Source organism: Saccopteryx bilineata, chromosome X, assembly GCF_036850765.1.
Source record: "Saccopteryx bilineata isolate mSacBil1 chromosome X, mSacBil1_pri_phased_curated, whole genome shotgun sequence".
Taxonomy (NCBI): domain Eukaryota; kingdom Metazoa; phylum Chordata; class Mammalia; order Chiroptera; family Emballonuridae; genus Saccopteryx; species Saccopteryx bilineata.
Genome location: NC_089502.1, coordinates 108,838,932 through 108,859,096, shown reverse-complemented (window position 1 = coordinate 108,859,096; position 20,165 = coordinate 108,838,932). Strand labels below are relative to the sequence as shown.

General features: G+C 49.6%; 2 protein-coding genes, 1 non-coding gene and 1 pseudogene across 7 annotated transcripts; 2 read left to right on the top strand and 2 right to left on the bottom strand.

Annotated features, from left to right (window-relative positions):
- The first annotated feature begins 4,380 nt into the window (after positions 1-4,380).
- On the top strand, positions 4,381-7,560 carry RPL10 (ribosomal protein L10). 2 transcript variants are annotated; one of them, XM_066248624.1, is made up of 6 exons: positions 4,381-4,524; positions 5,434-5,492; positions 5,583-5,690; positions 5,850-5,988; positions 7,113-7,275; positions 7,357-7,560. In XM_066248624.1, the coding sequence occupies exons 1-6, from the start codon at positions 4,403-4,405 to the stop codon at positions 7,507-7,509; spliced, it is 744 nt and encodes a 247-aa protein (XP_066104721.1). In that variant the 5' UTR covers positions 4,381-4,402; the 3' UTR covers positions 7,510-7,560. The 2 variants fall into 2 exon arrangements, with proteins under 2 accessions (XP_066104721.1, XP_066104722.1); XM_066248625.1 differs by lacking the exon at positions 7,357-7,560 and having other exon boundaries at positions 7,124-7,274.
- Positions 6,934-7,067, top strand: LOC136317999 (small nucleolar RNA SNORA70). The gene has a single exon (XR_010727980.1). It is a non-coding gene; the product is annotated as a small nucleolar RNA SNORA70 (small nucleolar RNA).
- Positions 7,561-7,582: 22 nt separating the features above from the next.
- On the bottom strand, positions 7,583-20,075 carry DNASE1L1 (deoxyribonuclease 1 like 1). 4 transcript variants are annotated; one of them, XM_066248622.1, is made up of 9 exons: positions 19,880-20,075; positions 18,093-18,232; positions 13,224-13,426; positions 12,771-12,859; positions 12,604-12,690; positions 9,971-10,071; positions 9,709-9,821; positions 9,377-9,625; positions 7,583-9,304 (listed from the first exon to the last, which is right to left on the bottom strand). In XM_066248622.1, exons 3-9 carry the CDS (start codon positions 13,350-13,352, stop codon positions 9,179-9,181), a joined length of 894 nt encoding a protein of 297 aa, XP_066104719.1. In that variant the 5' UTR covers positions 13,353-13,426; positions 18,093-18,232; positions 19,880-20,075; the 3' UTR covers positions 7,583-9,178. The 4 variants fall into 4 exon arrangements, with proteins under 4 accessions (XP_066104719.1, XP_066104720.1, XP_066104718.1 ...); XM_066248623.1 differs by lacking the exon at positions 18,093-18,232 and adding an exon at positions 16,156-16,302; XM_066248621.1 differs by lacking the exon at positions 18,093-18,232.
- LOC136317881 (5S ribosomal RNA) lies at positions 17,318-17,435 on the bottom strand (annotated as a pseudogene).
- Positions 20,076-20,165: the final 90 nt, after the last annotated feature.

Sequence of the window (20,165 nt, the reverse complement as noted above, 5' to 3'; positions counted from 1 at the left end):
ACTACGAGTTGATGCTTCCTGCACCTCCCCTACCTTTCTCTCTCTCTCGTCTCTCTAATATCAATAAGTAAAATCAAAAAATAAAAGAAGTCCTACAGTTTTATATGATCACATTTATTAAACTCTCAATTGATGATTTCTGGGTTGTATTTCTTGGGCATAGAGACCTCCTCCTATATGTGACGAGAGTAAGGAGACTCCGAGCGGAATTTCTGAGTCCTGTTAAGCAACTGCTCAATGACCCAGGCGGGTGTTGGTCATAGGACCTGGGCTGCCTGGGCCTGGATTAGTAGCTGAAACTCTCGGACACCAGCCCCTGCCCTCCAGGAATACCAGTTCATTTTGGGAGAAAGACAAGAAAATGCACAAAGAGAAGTGTTTAGTTACATTGTTCAAAATGCATAGGTGGTGACTTGCAGGTAAGGGAGGGAAATCCCTGAGGAGACAGCAAAGGAAAACAGAGGGGATGAGTGGGGGCCGGGGCCCAGAGAGGTGCTGCCAGCTGGGTTTCCAAGGCACTCAGGCTTAATGGACCTCTGAAGGGGAGAGAGTCAAACTGAGATGCTGCCCTGGCCAGATAGCTCGGTTGGTTAGAGCAACGTCCCGAAGCGCAGAGGTTGCTGGTTCCATCCCTGGTCAGGGCACATATAGGAACAGATTGATGATCCTGTCTCTCTCTTTCCCCTTTCTCTCTTGCTAAAATCACTAAAAAACATTAAAAGTAACTGAGACACCACCTAAGACCAGTGGAAAAACATCTCCATGAAAAGGAAGGCTAGGGATTGAAAAAGATGTCGGTCCATCCGAGCCTGCGTCTGAGCAAGCAGGTCAGGTGACTGTCACCCACAGCACCAACGTGCAGGGGTGACTACCTGGCTGCAGGCAGAGAGCCTCTGGCGAACCCCTGGTTGAGAGGAACAACCCCCCTTCGGTAGCACTGCTGGGCTCCTGGCAGAGCAAACCCACACTCCCTGGAAGGAGACACCTCACCCAGCACCCCACCCAGGACTCCCAGAGGCCCCGCTCAAGATGGGTCAGCAATCTAAAATTGAAGACACCACCTACGTTCGTGGAGAATCAGCAGGTCCGACAAAGAGAGGACTGGCCCTGTCAGTGTCCCCAGAGTGTAACTGTCAGAGGCCAGATGATGTAATTCTCGGTAGTGGCTGTGCGTGTTTGCTGCGTGCCTGGACTTGTCCATCCCACCCTCTTGGCAACCACTGCAGGGTGGTAGCAGTGTCATCCCTATTCTCCAGAAGAGGAAATGAGGAAAACAGGACAAAGAAGGATTGCGTAGTTTGTTCTGAATCACTAGCTAGCAAGCGGCCCAGGCAGGGTGTGGATCAGGGACGTTGGGCTCCAAGTCTGAGCCCTTTTTGCAGGCTCTGCTCTGCAGACCAGCTTGCTCCCTCATTCAGAGGTTCCCGGGTGGTGCAGGTGGCACCTCAGTACGTGCCCCCAGGTGTCAGGGGAGAGCCGTGGGGACTATCCCCCAGCACAGAAGGAAGCGAGGCTGGTGACTGAGGGGGATTTAGAAGCCCAGATTGATATTATTACCTTTGAATTCTTTCTTTCTTTTTTTCTTTGACAGAGTGAGGGACCGATAAGGACAGACAGGAAGGGAGAGAGATGAGAAGCATGAATTCTTCACTGCAGCAGATTAATTGGTCATTGACTCCTTTCCTATATGTGCCTTGATGGGGTTGGGGGATGCTACAGTAGAGCGAGTGGCCCCTTGCTCAAGCCAGCGATTATGGGGTCATGCCTATGATCCCACGCTCAAGTCAGCAGCTCTCCGCTCAAACTGGATGAGCCCATGCTCAAGCTGGTGACGTTGAGGTTTCGAACCTGAGTCCTTCCTATTTCAGTTCGATGCTCCATTCACTGCGCCACCGCCTGGTCAGGCTGTATTAAATGACATTTTTAATCACCAAATTGATATTAATAATTATCGAGATTTTGTGGAAAACATTTTTATTTTGTTTTTTTATGTATTTATTTAGTTTTTTTATTTTTCCGAAGCTGGAAACTGGGAGGCAGTCAGACAGACTCCCGCTTGCGCCCGGCCGGGATCCACCCGGCACACCCACCAGGGGGCGATGCTCTGCCCCTCTGGGGCGTCACTCTGTTGCATCCAGAGCCATTCTAGCGCCTGAGGCAGAGGCCACAGAGCCATCCTCAGCGCCCAGGCCATCTTTGCTCCAATGGAGCCTCGGCTGCCGAAGGGGAAGAGAGAGACAGAGAGGAAGGAGGGGGGGGGGTGGAGAAGCAGATGGGCGCTTCTCCTGTGTGCCCTGGCCAGGAGTCGAACCTGGGACATCCATTCACTGGGCCAATGCTCTATCCACTGAGCAAACTGGCCAGGGCCACAGAGGAATTTTAGAGTAGATATATCACATTTCATATGAACACTCCACCCCCCCCCCAACTATGTTCCATAGGAAGGCCCTGAAGCAGGTCTTTTCAGTGAGGCATTGAGAGCCGCTAGAGGGGAGACAGTTGTCTGTGTGTGTTTTGAGATTTTATTTATTGATTTTACAAGGGGAAAGGGGAGCAAGAAGTATCAGCTCATAGTTGTTGCACTTTAGTTGTTCACTGCTTGCTTGTTGCATGTGTCTTGACTGTGCAAGCCCAGGGTATCAAACCGGCGACCTCAGTGTTCCACTGTGCCACCACAGGCCAGGCCAGACACTTGTTTTTGAAAATCTCTAAAAAGACCAGTGTCTCTAGGAAATAGACAGGCAGCCTTCTACAGTACTGCTTGATGTATATAACCCTAAATTACCTAGGTCTGGGAGCCAAACAGCTGACTTTAGTTGTCACAATAGAGGGTCACAGCCTCCAACCTAGTTTCCAGATGCAGAGCCCCCTGACGGAAGGGTAGGCTGGGTCCCCTGGGAAGGCTCTGCTCCACTGCTGGATATGTCCACCCCAAATCTTCCCAAGCCTTCCCAATGGGAGCTGCAGCCATCCACTAAAGTGACAGGTTATCCTGAATAACAGGCATGCTTGAGCAGGATTCCTTTCTCTTAGGGCCACCCCCCCCCATCAAGTGACACCGAGAAAACTGTTACTTCCTGTCTCCCCCACCTCCTGAAGCTGAGACAGACCTTTGGTGAACAGCACATTCCTGGGTGACTAGCCCCACCTCTGCCTACCTCTCCCTGGAAACTAGGCTCCTGTGTGGTGGGGGGAAGGTAGGTTGAATCCATGCTTTACAGAGAAATGTCCACACTCAGGAGGCCCTGGGAAGGTAGAGGCTGCTCTCAAGAGGCCTGGGCTGGGTGGGGCCAAAGACAGAGTGAACATGCCCTTTGCCATACGGGGTGGTCACAGCCCTCTTTCTCCCTTTTTCTGAGTCACCATAGAGAGAGCACAGCGTCTCCTCTCTTTGTCGGGTCCAGGGTAAGCAGGAGAGGACCAACAGCGGTATTCACGGGGTCTCCTGGGCCCTGGATTTCGGTGGAGGATTCTCATTGGCCTTTTGGTCATGGGTGGGCGTAGACACCCCCCCTCCCGGAACCCGCTCTGGCTATGCCGCAACTCTGAGTAACGGAGACGTGGAGCAGAGCTCACAGCAAAGCTGGCTGCAGACCTTAGGCGGGGGGTAGGAGTGAGGGCATGGTGGCGGGCCTCCGGCTCCGGCCCTCCTATCCACAAAGGAATGCAGGCCGAGAGTCCAGCACGGCATGTCCCCTGCGGGTCCTGGAACCCAGAGCGAGGCACAGATAACGTGTCCTGGCAAAGTGAATCTCTGAAACACGCGCGCAGCCGCCGGGAGCCGTATCTGGGGTACTTTCCTTCTTTTTTTTTTTTTTTATGTGCCTTGACCGCGGGCCTTCAGCAGACCAAGTAACCCCTTGCTTGAGCCTGCGACGTTGGGCTCAAGCTGGTGAGCTTTTTGCTCAAGCCAGATGAGTCCTCGCTCAAGCTGGCGACCTCAGGGTCTAGAACCTGGGTCTTCTGCATCCCAGTCCGACGCTCTATCCACTGCGCCACCGCCTAGTCAGGCTATTTTTATTTTTTATATATTTTTTTACTTTCCTTCTTTTAACTCTAGGCTTACATAGGTACAGCAAAGCCTCAGGCCGAGTTCTGCGCCCTAGACGGCCAGTTGGAAGAGCGTTTCCCATGCTGACATGGTTAACCCCTTTCTGCCAGCTGACCGCCGCAATCTCGTGCTCTACCGCCTTTCCATTTTGCGCACGTATCAGCCTGCCCGCACGCAGGCGCAGAGAGCCATTGCGTCTATGATCTGCAGGTCTGAAAGAGCGTCGCCCCGCCCTCCCCAGAACTCTATGGTTCCTACGCGCGAAGAGAGACCGCCTATATAAGGCATGCGCACGCGTGGGAGCTTCTCTTTCCCTTCGGCGTGGTGAGTAGTGGTGACTGTGATCTTGCTATGCCCTTGCTGATTCTTTCCCCTGGTTCCAGCCCTGTCTTCGTCTTCTGTTCTGACTTTTTCTGTTTTGTTGCAGCCATTGAATATCCCTGTGTCGTCATGGGCCGCCGCCCCGCCCGGTGGTGAGTGTTGAACCCGTGAAATTTCGGTACTGAGAAGAGGGATAATTGCATTTGTCGCTGAAAGCAATCGTGGGGTGGGGCTTCCCTAGTCCTGCTTTCCTGTTTTGGAAACAGACTATATGTTGTTTCCTGTACCTTCTGGATCTCTTTAGATCTTTGTTTATGTTGGAATCCATGGGAGTTTATATCATGTTTTTAAACTTAAACACGATCTCATTCTTTAAGCACCTCCACAGTTTTATTGGGTGTTGCATTGACCCTGTACTGCATTTCTGAGCCAATTTCAGGCTGGAAGCGACGTCCGCCTTGCATCCCACCTTTTGTTCTGGAAATTGGCCTTTTCAGGCTCACTGCCCTCTGGGTCTTTGTGTGCCATCCCCATGTTATTTCCGGGCTATGCGGCCTGAAGGCTGCGACTCCTTGTGTGGCCTGCAGGGGGCTTCGGGAGCTCTTCATGTGGCTTGGAGGCAAAATGCCACGTGCCCCAGAATCTAGGTGGATGGTATGAACTGTGCTATCCTTAAGCAGTAAATTTGTATTACGTAGTGTCTGGAAATGAGAGGTTTTTCCCTGTTTTTGAGTATACTGGGGTGACACTCTCTCCTTCTCCTAGAGAAGTTTAACTGGGAAAGTTCGTTTCAAAGTGTTGGCCTTATAGGAAGTTTAAAACCTAACAAGGGTTCAAGGAAGATATTTTTGCCTGTATGTTCCCAATATGGCTGTCCTCTAACTTTTGGCCACCTAGTTGTGACTGTCTTTAGAGCCACTTCTCAGAAGTGAAGACATCTTACAGATTGACTTGTGTTGTCTTTCCCCTTTCCCAGCCCTCTTTTGGTTTTAATTTGGAGGTAACTGTTGTTGAGTTCATTTGTGAACCCCTTGAAACCTGGGTTTCCCCCTCCCCTGCAGTTACCGGTATTGTAAGAACAAGCCGTACCCAAAGTCTCGCTTCTGCCGAGGTGTTCCTGGTAAGTTGCAGAAGAACTCCCCAACTCGTTTGTCTGCACTGACTCAACTGTCTGGCATTCCACACAGAACGTAACCCAAGCTTTTTTCAGATGCCAAGATCCGCATCTTTGACCTGGGGCGGAAGAAGGCAAAAGTGGACGAGTTCCCACTCTGTGGTCACATGGTGTCAGATGAATATGAACAACTCTCCTCTGAAGGTGAGGTACAGGAATTACCAGTTCATTAATCATGAACGCCCAGTTGTGAGCCTCTTTTATAAAACTCACCCAGGCAATACAGATGTCCGGAGAGCCAGGGACGACCTTGTTAAGTGCTTCTGTGCCCTTCTCACTGCTCTCTTCCTTCCCCCCACCCAGCCCTGGAGGCCGCCCGTATTTGTGCCAACAAGTACATGGTGAAGAGCTGTGGCAAAGATGGCTTTCACATTCGAGTGCGGCTCCACCCCTTCCATGTCATCCGCATCAACAAGATGTTGTCCTGTGCTGGTGCTGACAGGTAAGCTGGGTCTTGGGTATTTTCCCATAACTTAAAAGCATCTGTATTGAGCTTGATATTTTTATTTTTTAGTGACCGAGAGAGGGACAGGCAGGGAGAGAGAAGAAGCGCCAACTCGTAGTTGTAGCACTTTGCTTTCTCATACATGCTTTGACAGGGGGACTCCAACCAAGCCAGCAACCTTTGGGCTCAAGCAGGTGACCATGGGGTCATATCTATGATCCTACACTCAAGCCGGCAAGCTTGGGTTTTCTAGCGTGGGTCTTCAGGATCACAGCTTGATGCTCTGTCCACTGCGCCACCACCTGGTCAAGTGAGCTTGAATATTTTTTAAAAGGTTTTTATTTATTTCCTGGTCTGTGGTGGCATCTGCTACACGTTGATGCTTCTAACTCCTCCCCTGCTTCTCTCTCTCCTCTCCTAAAGTCATTAAGTTAAAAAAATTATTGATTTTATGGAGAGAAGGGGTAGGTATCAACTTATAGGTGCTTCACTTAGTTGTTCATTGATTGCTTGTTGCTTATCGTATGTGCCTTGATCACGCAAGCCCAGGGTTTTGAATCTGAGACCTCAGTATTTAAGGTTAGTGCTCTATCCGCTGCGCCACCACTGGCCAGGCTGGGCTAGATTATTAGGGCGAACAGGTGGCCCCACGTAAAGACTCAACCACCCATAGTAAAGTCAGCCCAACAGCTGCCAGTACATTAGCAGACACTAATTGCACATATCCCTAGATCAGCGGTTCTCAACCTGTGGGTTGCGACTCCGGTGGGGGTTGAACGACCAAAACACAGGGGTCGCCTAAAGCCATCGGATTTATTTCCCTAGATGAATAGCGCTGATTCTGAGAAACAAGCATTGCTGTGGCAGTTGTGTGTTGGAAGGCTTTCAGATGAGCCCATTGGCACCTTGGCAGGGATTCTGGTTAATATGTTTTGGGGTTCACTGCAGCCAATTAAGCCGACCGTGCTCTTTTACAGTGGGGGCCCGGTGTGCAATGGCTGCGAACAGTAGCATCCTTGGTAGTGTATGCAGCCTGTTGTTGGTATGGGTTGCTTTAAGGGACCTTGGATACAGCCCTTTCTGGTGGACACATATCTGACCTCATGCTGTCCCCAATCTAGGCTCCAGACAGGTATGAGGGGTGCCTTTGGAAAGCCCCAGGGCACAGTGGCCAGGGTCCACATTGGCCAAGTCATTATGTCCATCCGCACCAAGCTGCAGAACAAGGAGCACGTGATTGAGGCCCTGCGCAGAGCCAAGTTCAAGTTCCCTGGCCGCCAGAAGGTAAGCAGTGCTGCAGCCTTGGTCCCACCTTTCTTTGCCCCAGTCCCCAATATCTTCACTTGATTCTTTGTTTCCCCCCAGATCCACATCTCTAAGAAGTGGGGCTTTACTAAATTTAATGCAGATGAATTTGAAGACATGGTGGCTGAAAAGCGACTCATCCCAGATGGCTGTGGGGTCAAGTACATCCCTAATCGTGGTCCTCTGGACAAATGGCGGGCCCTGCACTCATAAGTCTTTGGTGGTGCCCCACCTTACATGCACTAATAAATCTTACTTCCTGTCCGTGTCTTTGCATCTGGATTCATGGGGGAGGGGGGAAGCCTTTGGGAACTCCAGGTTCACTGTCCACTGTCTTCCAAGAAAAACCTGACAGCATATACCAGGGCCAGTGAACAAGCAAGCCCAGAACAGCAGCCTAGTTGGGACATTGACTTGGACCTGCCTAGGTCAGAGGCAGAGGCTGTAGGTTCAAAAGCCCAAGCCATGGTTAGTTGGTCCTGATGTATCAAGTGCTGCATTTGTAATAGTGACCTTCCCTGGGACATAGTTTGTGGCTTAAGGCTATCCTTGAGTTGCTATGGAATCTTTTGCCCATAGGTCCCAAGCCAGTAGCGTCACAGGAAATGGGGAGAGCTGAATATCACACTTAAGGATTTCTTGCAGCCTGACCTATGGTGGTACAGTGGATGGAGTGTTCACTTGGAATGCTGAGCTGGTTTCAAGTCCTGGGCTTGCCCAAAGCATTTACCAGAAGCAACTAAGTTAGCGTTTCCCGCCTGACCTGTGGTGGCGCAGTGGGTAAAAGCGTCGACCTGAAATGCTGAGGTCACTGGCCTGAAACCCCAGGCTTCCCTGGTCAAGGCACATGTGGGAGCTGATGCTTCCTGCTCCTCCCTCCCTTCTCTATCTGTCCCTGTCTCCTCTCTCTAAAAAATGAATAAATTAAAAAATTAAGTTAGCGTTTCCCATTCCTCCCCCTGGCTATCTTATCTTCCCTCTAAACTGTCTGGACAGAGCAAGCCTGGGGCTTCAAACTGGTGACCTCAGCATTCTAGGTCAAAGGCTTTATCCACAGTGCTACAGCAGGTCAAAGATTTCTTAAGAGTTTAAAACTGCAATCACCAATTTCAGTTCATCTATTGGTGACATAGGTGGTTCATATATATCCACACATAATAACTTTAGAGAGGAAGGAGAGAGAAGCATCAATTTGTCCCACTTATGCATTTATTGGTTGCCCCATTTAGAAGTTTTTTCCCCCATTGATTTGAAGGGAGACAAGCATCAGGCTCCGTTTAGTTGTACTCTTACTAATTGCATTTTGTATGTAGCTCTTTTCATCAGATTATGAGCTTAAATGTACCAGCCATCTCTGAAGTGACCAAAATTTAAATCAGCCATTGTTTGCTAGTGCGTGTAAACTGCTTATATCCATTATGTCTACTGGGATCTTCACATTGGTTATGAGTCCTGTGTACAATAAAGATGGTGTACTGACAAACTGCTACACATGTAGTGTCCAATCTTTCTGTGTAAGTTTTCCTCAGTTTTTCACATGTGATTACCTTTTCCGAGCCCTTTCCCCTCCCCCAGCCCTGGAGCCCACTCCTGCGTGCCACCCCCCCCAGGGGGGGAGAATGCTAGGGCCCCCCACTTTCCTCATACATTCTAACGCCAGGCGCAGGCCCAATAGGGAACACAAGCCAAACCGAAGGCAGGGGGCTGCAGTCGGACAGGGCAGGGCTGGAGGACAGCCGCAGTGAAGCCCCTCGAGTTGTGTTGGCCCCAGGGCAGGCAGATAGACCGTAGGGGCTGGGGTTTGAGTTCTCAACGCTGTGTGGTTACACCTGTGGGCAGCAGGTACTAGGTTAGAGGGGGACGGTCAGGCCTCCAGGCCCAGCTAGGAGCACAGGAGCGGCAGCAGCAGCGACGGCAACAACAGGGTGGCCAGGGTGAGAGGCTGGATCTTGTGCACCGCCCGGTTCAGCTCAACCTCCACAGGGTAATGGTCACTGATGTTCAGGGCCTGAGGGAGGACAGAGGGACAAAGTCAGGGCTGAGGGACTTCCCTGTGACCACTCCTGCCTTGTCCCTTTACCTCGTCCTCAGTGAGCCGGAACGCCCTGGGGAAGTTGAAGGCAGCTGCGGTGTGCAACAGGCTCCGGCAGCGCTCTCCGTGCAGCACTATGCGATCGTAGGCACAGTGGGTGCTTGCCCGCACGGTCGTGTCCTCCCCATCGGCAATCGCCCAGTAGAAATCTGCTTGAGTCCGCAGCGCCAGCTCGCTCAGGCGCTTTTTGGTCAGTGAAGCACAGTCAGCATTGAAGTCCCCAAGCAGGATTATATCCTGGAGAGGGGGACGGACAGCTGGTGGGCGTGGCCAACCTGCCATCCGATCCCATCTCTCCTGTGCAATCTGCCCAGCCCTACCTTGCTCTGCCAGCGCTGGGAGACATCCAGAAACACGTCGTACAGCGCATTCAGCTCCTTCTCTACAGCCTTCGGAGTGGTATGTAGGGGGACCAACACCAAACTGGGAAGGACTGCAAGGCCACAAAGATGGAGGGCTCCTATCAACTCCTAGCCCTTCACGCAGCCTCCTCTGGACGACCAAGCCCCAAAAGAACCAGCCAGAGCCCTCCCCCACCGCTTTCCACTTCACAGAGCAGGGCCACCCTTCTTCCCCTCCTACCCTTGCTAGGCAAAGTGAACTGGGCCGCAAAGGGCTCCCTGGCAAAGAGGTCATCCTTGTCATTGTACACGTAGTGATCCAGGACCTGCGTCTTGTGTGACCTGGGGAACAAAGGGATGGGAAGCAGTGGCCCTACATCACTGGTTTTGGTTTGCAAGTGCCAACATCAAAGCTGGCATTTAAGGAGGGGACCCTCCACCAGCAGCTTTGCTTCATGTAGGCACAGCCTTCCTAGCCTTTTTTCTAGACTTTTATTGAGATAAAATTCATATACTATAAAATTCCAGTGGTGTTTAGTACATTTACAAGGTTGTATAGCCTGACCAGGACTGGGACACTGAGGACCCAGGTTTAAAACCCCAAGGTCCTGACCTGTGGTGGCGCAGTGGGATAAAGCGTCGACCTGGAAGTGCTGAGGTCGCCGGTTCAAAACCCTGGGTTTGCCTGGTCAAGGCACATATGGGAGTTGATGCTTCCAGCTCCCCTCGCTTCTCTCTCTCTGTCTCTCCCTCTCCTCTCTAAAATGAATTAAAAAAATAATTATAAAAAAAAACCCCCAAGGTCGCCAGCTTGAGTGTGGGGTCACAGACATGACCCCATGGTCACTGGCTTGAGCCCAAAGGATGTTGGCTTGAGCACAAGGTCGCTGACTTGAGCAAGGGGCCACTGGCTCAGCTGGAGCTTCCCCCCACCGCACATATGGAAAAAAATCAATGAAAAATTAAAGTGCCACAACTGGTTTGATGCTTCTCATCTCTCTCTCTTCCTGTCTGTCCCTATCTGTCACTAAAAAAAACAACAACAAGGTTGTATAACTATCACCAGAGTCAATTTTATGTGTGTGTGTGTACATATGTGTGTGTGTGTGTACATATATACATATGTACACACACACACACACACACACTCATATTTAAGCAAGAGAGACAGGAAAGGGGAGAGATGAGAAACATCAAGTTGTAGTTGCAGCACTTTTAGTTGTTCATTGATTGCTTCTCATATGTGCTTTGACCCAGGGGCCAGGGGGCTCCAGTCGAGCCTGTGACCCCTTGCTCAAGCCAGTGACCTTTGGACTCAAGCCAGAGACCATGGGACCATGTCAATGATCCCATGCTCAAGCTGGTGACACTGCTCAAGCTGGCGAGACTGCACTCAAGCTGGATGAACCTGTGCTCAAGCTGGTGACCTTGGGGCTTTGAACCTGGGACCTCAACATCTCAGGTCGATGCTCTATCCACTGCACAACCAGTGGTCAAGCCACAATCAGTTTTAGAACATTCTTGTCACCCCAAAACATAACTGTACCCATTAGCAGTCTCTTCCCATTCTCCTCCCACTGAGCCCCCAGCAGCCACTGATCTATTTTCTGTCTCTAGATTTGCCTATTCTGGACATTTCATGTGAATGTAATCACATAATATGTGATCTTCTGTATGTGGCTTCTTTCTCTTAGCATAAGTTTCCCATGTTGTAGCATGGGTCAGTATTTCATTCTCTCTTATGGCTGAATAATATTCTGGTGGATAGAGAGACAACCTTTATCCACTCATCAGCTGATGGACACTTGAGTCACTTCCACTTTGAGGTGTTATGAGTGATGCTGCTATGAGCATTCCTGTGTGGATACTGTTCCCCGTTATGTTGGAATGAATTCTAGACATTACATAATTGCATCTATATAACGTAGTGGCACAATGGATAAAGCATCGACCTGGAACGCTGAGGTTACCAGTTCAAAACCCTAGGCTTGCCTGGTCAAGGCACATATGGGAGTTGATGTTTCCTTCTCCTCCTCTCCCCTTCTCTCTCTCTCTCACTGTCTCTCCTTTCTAAAATGAATAAATAAAAATTAAAAAGAGAAGGAAATGTCTCCTTCCCTGACAGTCCCTGTTTACCCTCTCAATCCTGACCCCAAAGGGCACCCTCAAGCTGTCCTCCCAGGATCCTAGGGCTGTTTCTGGAAAATGTGTCCACCCAAGGCCCATGACAGGCCCTGGTTGAGCCTCTTCCCAGAAGATGCAGCCAGCCACTCCCAAACCAGATCAGACATGCTATGAGCCCCAATGCCTTCCACAGGAGAGAGGCAGAGAGGTCCAACATCTGAGCATGGAGAAGGCCTGCTGTAGGGACACGTGAACACCAAAGCTGGCAAGGGTAGAGGAGAGGCCAGTCCTAGAATAAAACGGTTGAAGAGGCCCTGGCCAGTTTGCTCAGTGGATAGAGTGTCGGCCCAGCATGCAGACATCCCAGGTTTGATCTCGGGTCAGGGCACACAGAAATGACCATCTGCTTCTACTCCCCTCCCTCTCCCCCTTCTCTCTCTTTCCCTCTTGCAGACAGTGGCTCAACTGGTTTGAGCATCAGCCCGGGACACTGAGGACAGCTCGGTGATTCAAGCATCAGCTCCAGACAGGGGTTGCCAGATGGATCCCAGTCAGGGCGCATGCAGGAGATTGTCTATCTTCCCTCCTCTCACTTTAAATAAATAAATAAATAAAAAGGTTGAAGAGAATAAGTGCAATAAGAAGGCGAGGGCTGCCCCAGGAAGAAGAGGCCTGCAGCCCTTATAGGGACTACTCAGCAATCTCATAGCGGGCCAAACACAGTGTGCCCTGGCCACCATCTGTGCTTACCGATAGATGTACACGTATGTCTCCATGTATGTGCTACGCCCCAGCGGAGGACTGCTCAAGATTTGGTAGGACCCAGAGCCATCAAATCTGCCAGCAAAGGGGAGTCTAGGGTCAGAAGCCCTGAAGCTCAGGGGGGCCCTGGATTAGTCCCACAGAGCTTGGCTCACCGGTTGAGTTCTCGAAGCAGGAGGGAGATAGCAGTGCCGGAAGAGTCAACCACCTCCTGCAGCACCATGATGTCACAGCGAGCCAGGATCTGCAAGATGAGGAAGGTCGGCCCCACTTAGTGCCAGCTGCCCTGGCAGGGGGTGCAGTCCCTAAAGAAGTGGCACTGACCACTGATGTGGGCAAGAGTGTCATAGTGTGCTGGCTATGACCCACAGAGAGCAGTGGGATTAAAAAAAAGACCTGGGAGGAAGCCGAGTGCCGTGTCCACCCACTGCACCCATTTTCCAGAAGAAGAGACTCAGCCCAACAACAGAGAAGGAACTTGCTAAATGTCTCTGCATCCATGTCTCTGGATGTCCCTTCTCTTCTGGGATATTCCTCGGGTCAGGCAGGGCTGGGGGCTTTGGCCCGTGGCCCTCAGGAGTGCAGCTTCCTTACAATGATGAACCTACCTGAACTAAGGTGTCCATCACATGCTCCCTGGCCACCTTGGCGAGCGTCAGTCGCTGGGCATTGAAGGCACAGATGCGAAAGGTCTCAGCCACACCAACCAGGAGCAGGAGCATAGCTGGGCAGTGCATGGCTGTGTCCGGGCTGCTGGGACCCTCTGGAGGAATCCAGGTCACCCAGGGTATTGTCCCAGTTGGGTTTGGTTCTGGTTTCAGAAGGACATGGCGTTAGGACAGAGAAAGTAATGCTCATCCTGTTGCCCAGCACCAGCCCCTCAGAGCTGCCAGCGTTGCAGATTTCCTGCCCTTTCTCCCTGTGGACACCTTCTGACATTGGCACATATGGCTCAACCTCATTTTGTTTTTAATTTTTTAAACTTTATTTATTTTAGAGAGAAGAGAGAGAGAGAAGGGGGGAGGTTCAGGAAGCAACTCCCAAATGTGCCTTGACCGAACAAGCCCAGGGTTGCAAGCCGGCGACCTCAGCATTCCAGGTCGACACTTTATCCACTGCGCCACCACAGGTCAGGCATCAACCTCATTGTTTTAATTGTAGTAAAATACACATAGCATAGACTTTAACATCTCAACCATTTAAAAAAGTTTTTTTTTTTTTAGCGATAGACAGAGACAGACTGGAAGGGACAGAGAGGAGAAGCATCAACTCATAGTTGCAACACTTTTTAGTTGTTCATTAATTGTTTCTCCTATGTGCGTTGACCTGGGCGGGGAGGGGAGGACTCCAGCCAAGACAGTGACTCCTTGCTCAAGCCAGCAACCTTGGGCTTCAAGCCAGTGACTTTTGGGGTCCAGCCAGTGACCATGGGATCATGTATATGATCCCACACTCAAGCTCGTGAGCCTGTGCTCAAGTCAGCAACCCAGGGGTTTCAAACCTGTATCTTCAGAGTCCCAGGTTGACGCTATATCCCCCACACCATTACCTGGTCAGGCTCCATTACAGTTTTTTGTTTGTTTGTTTGTTTGTTTTACAGAGACAGAGAGAGAGTCAGTGAGAGGGATAGACAGGGACAGACAGACAGGAATGGAGAGAGATGAGAAGCATCAATCATCAGTTTTTCATTGTGGCACTTTAGTTGTTCATTGATCGCTTTCTCATATGTGCCTTGACCATGGGGCTACAGCAGACCGAGTAACCCCTTGCTCAAGCCAGCGACCTTGGGTTCAAGCTGGTGAACTTTGCTCAAACCAGATGAGCCTGCGCTCAAACTGGCGACCTCAGTTTCTCCAACCTGGGTCCTCCACATCCCAGTCCAACACTCTATCCACTGCGCCACTGCCTGGCCAGGCTCCATTACAGTTTTTTTAAAAAAACTAATTTTAGAGAGAGAGAAAGGGAGAGAGAGAGAAACATCAACTGTTGTTCCACTTATTTATGCATGCATTGGTTGATTCTTGTATGTGAAATTGAACTCAAAACTGGCGTATTGGGATGATGCTCTAACCAACTGATACCTGGTCAGGGTACATCTTAACCATTTTTAAAATTTTTTATTTATTCATTTTTATTAGAGAGGAGAGAGGAGAGAGAGAGAGAGAGAGAGAGAGAGAGAGAGCGAGCACAGGGGGAAGAGCAGGAAGCATCAACTCTCATATGTGCCTTGACCAGGAAAGCCTGGGGTTTTGAACCGGTGACCTCAGCATTCCAGGTCGACGCTTTATCCACTGCGCCACCACAGGTCAGGCCTTAACCATTTTTAAAAAAGATTTTATTTATTGATTTTAGAGAGAAGAGAGAAAGATAAGTGGGGGTGGGGAAGGAGTGGGAAGCATCAACTCATAGTAGATGCTTCTCATATGTGCCTTGACCAGGCAAGCCCGGGGTTTTGAACCGATGACCTGAGCATTCCAGGTCTATGCTTTATCCACTGCACTTCCACAGGTCAGGCACATCTTAAACATTTTTTTTTTTTTACAGAGACAGAGAGAGAATCAGAGAGAGGGATAGACAGGGACAGACAGACAGAAACGGAGAGATATGAGAAGCATCAACCATCAGTTTTTTGTTGCAAGACCTTAGTTGTTCACTGATTTCTTTCTCATATGTGCCTTGACCGCAGGCCTTCAGCAGGCTGAGTGACCCCTTGCTCGAGCCAGCGACCTTGGGTCCAAGCTGGCGAGCTTTTGCTCAAACCAGGTGAACCTGCGCTCAAGCTGGCGACCTTGGGGTCTCGAACCTGGGTCCTCCACATCCCAGTCCAAAGCTCTATCCACTGCGCCACTGCCTGGTGAGGCACATCTTAAACATTTTTTTTTTTTTTTGCCGTTAAACACAGTTCCAGTTTAATTGTAAAAAAATGGACGTAGGTCCATGCACGCCCCTTCCCACAAAGGTCCCAGCGTCCAAACACAGAACGGATGGCTTGCCATGGGCTGCATACTGCATATGGTTGCAAGGCACATCGCACAAATTACAACAATCATCTTAAACGTTTTTAAGTGTACACTTTAGTGGCATTAAATACATTAACATTGCTGTGTAACCATCACCACCATCCATCCCCAGAACCTTTTCATCTTCCCAAATTGAAACTGTTTACATTAAACACTAACCCCTCACTTCCCCTCTATACTCCCTGGCCCAACCACCCTACTTTCTGCTTCTGTGTTTCACTATTCCACAGACCTCATAGAATGGAAGCGTATAGTATTGGTCCTTTGTGTCTAGCTTATTTCATTTAGGATAATGTCCTCAAAGTTCATCCTTGTTTCAGCGTGTGCCAAAATTTCCTTCCTTTTTCTTTTTAAGTCTACCACACTCAGCCTGACCTGTGGTGGCGCCATCAGATAAAGCAGGGGTTGGGGACCTATGGCTCGCGAGCCAGATGTGGTTCTTTTGATGGCTGCATCTGGCTTGCAGACAAATTTTTAATAAAAAAAATAATAACATTAAAAATATAAAACATTGCCTGACCTGTGGTGGCACAGTGGATAAAGCGTCGACCTGGAAATGCTGAGGTCGCCGGTTCGAAACCCTGGGCTTGCCTGGTCAAGGCACATATGGGAGTTGATGCTTCCAGCTCCTCCCCCACTTCTCTCTCTCTGTCTCTCCCTCTCCTCTCTAAAATGAATAAATAAATAAAATTAAAAAAAAAATAAAACATTCTTGCCTGACCTGTGGTGGCGCAGTGGATAAAGCGTCAACCTGGAAATGCTGAGGTCGCTGGTTCGAAACCCTGGGCTTGCCTGGTCAAGGCACATATGGGAGTTGATGCTTCCAGCTCCTCCCCCCTTCTCTCTCTCTGTCTCTCTCTCCTCTCTCTCTCTCTCTCTCCTCTCTAAAAATGAATAAATAAAATAAAAAAAATTAAAAAAACAAAAAAATTATAAAACATTCTCATGTATTACAATCCATTCATTTCCTACTGCTCATGTTCATGGTTGCAGGTGGCTGGAGCCAATCACAGCTGTCCTCTGGGACAACACTAATTTTTTTTTTTTTTTTACAGAGGCAGAGATAGACAGGGACAGACAGACAAGAACGGAGAGAGATGAGAAGCATCAATCACTAGTTTTTCGTTGCGCATTGAGACTTCTTAGTTGTTCATTGATTGCTTTCTCATATGTGCTTTGACTGGAGGGCTACAGCAGACTGATTAACCCCTTGCTGGAGCCAGCGACCTTGGGTCCGAGCTTTTGCTCAAGCCAGATGAGCCCGTGCTCAAGCTGGCGACCTCGGGGTCTCGAACCTGGGTCCTTCCGCATCCCAGTCCGACACTCTATCCACCGCGCCACCACCTGGTCAGGCAAACACTAAATTTTTATTGGATAATGTGTAAGGTACACGAGTCGTTGTATGGCTCTCACGGAATTACATTTTAAAATATGTGGCGTTCATGGCTCTCTCAGCCAAAAAGGTTCCCAACCCCTGAGATAAAGCGTCAACCTGGAATGCTGAGGTCACCTATTCGAAACCCTGAGCTTGCCTGGTCAAGGCACATATGGGAGTTGATGCTTCCTGCTTCTCCCCAATTCTCTCTCTCTCTCTCTTGCATTCTCTCTCTCTCTCTCTCTCTCTCTCTCATTCTCTCCCCTTTCTAAAAAATGAATGAATAAAATCTAAAATAAAAAAATAAAGCCTACCACACCCAGTTTTCCCAGGCAGTCTCCCATCCAAGTACTAACCAGGCCCAACCCTGCTTAACTTCAAAGTTGGACAAGATCAGGCATGTTCAAGGTGGTATGGTCATAGACAAAATTTCCTTCCTTTATGAGGTTAAATAATATTCCCCTATATGGATAGATCACATTTTGTTCACCAATTCATCTGTGAATCTATACTTGGGTTCCTTCCACCTTTTGGCTACTGTGAGTAATGCTGCTATGAACATGAGTGTATGAATATCTCTTCAAGTTCCTCCTTTCAATTCTTTTGGGTATATACCCAGAAGCAGAATTGCTGAGTCAATTTGTCTTAAAGATAACATCTGTAACTCTGTGTTTAATTTTTTGAGGAACTGTCATACTATTTCCCATAGCAGCTGCACCAACTTATATTCCTACCAGCAGTGCACAAGGGTTCTACCTCAGGATGAATCCCAGCTTTTCACCACCATTAGTAACTAGGAGGACCATCTTCATGAATATCTCTTTTCTCATTTGTGAGATGTTATCTTTAAGGCAAATTCCCAAGCCTTGGCCTGGTAACTCAGTTGATTAGAGCATTGTTCCAATATGCCAAGACTGTAGGTTTGAACCCTGGTCAGGGCATATACAAAAAGCAACCAGTGAATGCATAAAAAAGCAGAACAACAAATAGATGTTTCCTTCTCCCTCTCCCTCCCTATCTCTCTCTCTCTTTCTCATCTTCTCTTAAAAAGTAATCAACAAAAAATAAAGACTTAGCCTGACCAGGTGGTGGCACAGTGGATAGTGTGTTGGACTGGGACGTGGAGGATCCAGGTTCGAAACCCCAAGGTTGCTGGCTTGAGCACGGGGTCCATGGCTTAAGCGTGGGATCATAGACATGACCACATGGTCGCTGTAGCCCCCTGGTCAAGGCACATATGAGAAAGCAATCAATGAACAACTAAGGTTCAGCAACGAAGATTTGATGCTTCTCGTCTTTCTCCCTTCCTGTCTGTCTGTCCCTATCTGTCCCTCTCTCTGTCTCTGTCACAAAAAGAAAGACTTAAAAAAAAATAAGACAAACTCCCAGAAGTCCAATTGCTGGGTTCTGGCATATGCACTTAAAATTATTACAGATAGTTGCCTTGGCTGGATAGCTCAGTTGGTTAGAGCACTGTCTCCATATTCTAAGTTGTGGTTTTGATCCCTGGTCAGGGCACATACAGGAACAGATTGATGTTCCTCTCTCTCTCACTTGCTAAGATCAATAAATAAGTTTAAAATAAAAATAAAATAAAATAATTTCAGATAGCCCTGGCCCGGTAGCTCAGTTCGTTAGAGTGCCCTCCTGATGCACCAAGTTTGCGGGTTCAATCCCTGGTGAGGGTGCATACAAGAGTCAACCAATGAGCCTGACCAGGCGGTGGTGCAGTGGATAGAGCGTCGGACTGGGATGAGGAGGACCCAGGTTCGAGACCCCGTGGTCTCCAGCTTGAGTGCAGGCTCATCTGGTTTAAGCAAAAGCTCACCAGCTTGGACCCAAGGTCGCTGGCTTGAGCAAGGGGTTACTCGGTCTGCTATAGCCCCATGGTCAAGGCACATATGAGAAAGCTGAACAACTAAGGTGTCACAACGAAAAACTGATAATTGATGCTTCTCATCTCTCTCCCTTCCTGTCTGTCTGTCCCTATCTATCCCTCTTTCTGAGTCTCTCTCTGTAAAAATAAATAAATAAAAATAAACCAATGAATGCATAAATGAGTGGAACAACAAATCATGTTTCTCTCTCCCTTCCTCTATCTCTAAAATCAATAAATAAAAAATTTAAAATATTTCAGAAACACCACATCACCCCATTTCAGTGAGGGGTGGGGCTCCTTTCCCACGCCCCACCACGTGAGCCCTTCTTGTTCATCTTATCATCTGGAGCATCCCCCTCTTCCTGAGGATCTCTGTGTGTTTATCTTTGTCTCAGACTCACCCATATTTTGCTCCTTCGGGCTCAGCTCCTGATTCACCCTGTTCATGTGGCCTTCATTGAGCGATATCCTAAGTCTCTCTACTTCTATCTGCTAGCTCTTCTCTGTCACCTTCACACTGGGGTTCCCTTTCTGCCTCTCTCAGGCTCTATCTGCTGTTTTTCTTGGTCTCTCTTCTCCGTTGATCTGTCATAGTTTCTCTGCATATCTTCACTCTCCTGGCTGGGCTCAATGTCTGTCTCTCCCTCATCACCTGCTCTGTCCGTCATGTTAGTTTGGGCCTCCTGCCTGGTGCCTATTCTGGGATGTATGTGGGTATTTGGGTAGCCCCGGGCTGGCAAAGGCAGGCTTGGACGCTCTATGGCCAGGGAGGGGCCCGCAGGAAAGTGGAGGACAAGAACCAGAGAGTGGCTGTCCTTGGGCTCAGCCAAAGCCCAGCCTGGGCTCCCAAACCAGGCCTTGGCCCCAGCCCTGGGGTTCCCTTCCCTTCTCACTGCCCTCAACCTTTGGGGTGGGGCTGAGGGCAACTTCTTCTCCCCTCTGACCAGAGGGCTTCCATACCTGCGCAGAGCAGCTTGTCTGCACACCTACCTCGGCTTTAAGCGGATCAAGATACCCCCACGGAAACGCAGCGCCTGCCTGACATGTACCGGAGAAGACAAAAGAGGAACAGGGTGTCTTCGCACCCCTCTCGTCCTGGCTAAGCAGATCACCCTACCCTTTCCGGCCGGCAGGACTAGTCCCCGCTCAGCCCCGGGAGCCTGCAGGCAGGGCGGGCGCCTAGCCTGCGATTGGCAGACCTGCCCGCCCCCTTTCTCACCCGACCCCGCCTTCCGCCTGCTCAGGCGGGACTGGGCGGGGGCAGAGGCCCGGGGCT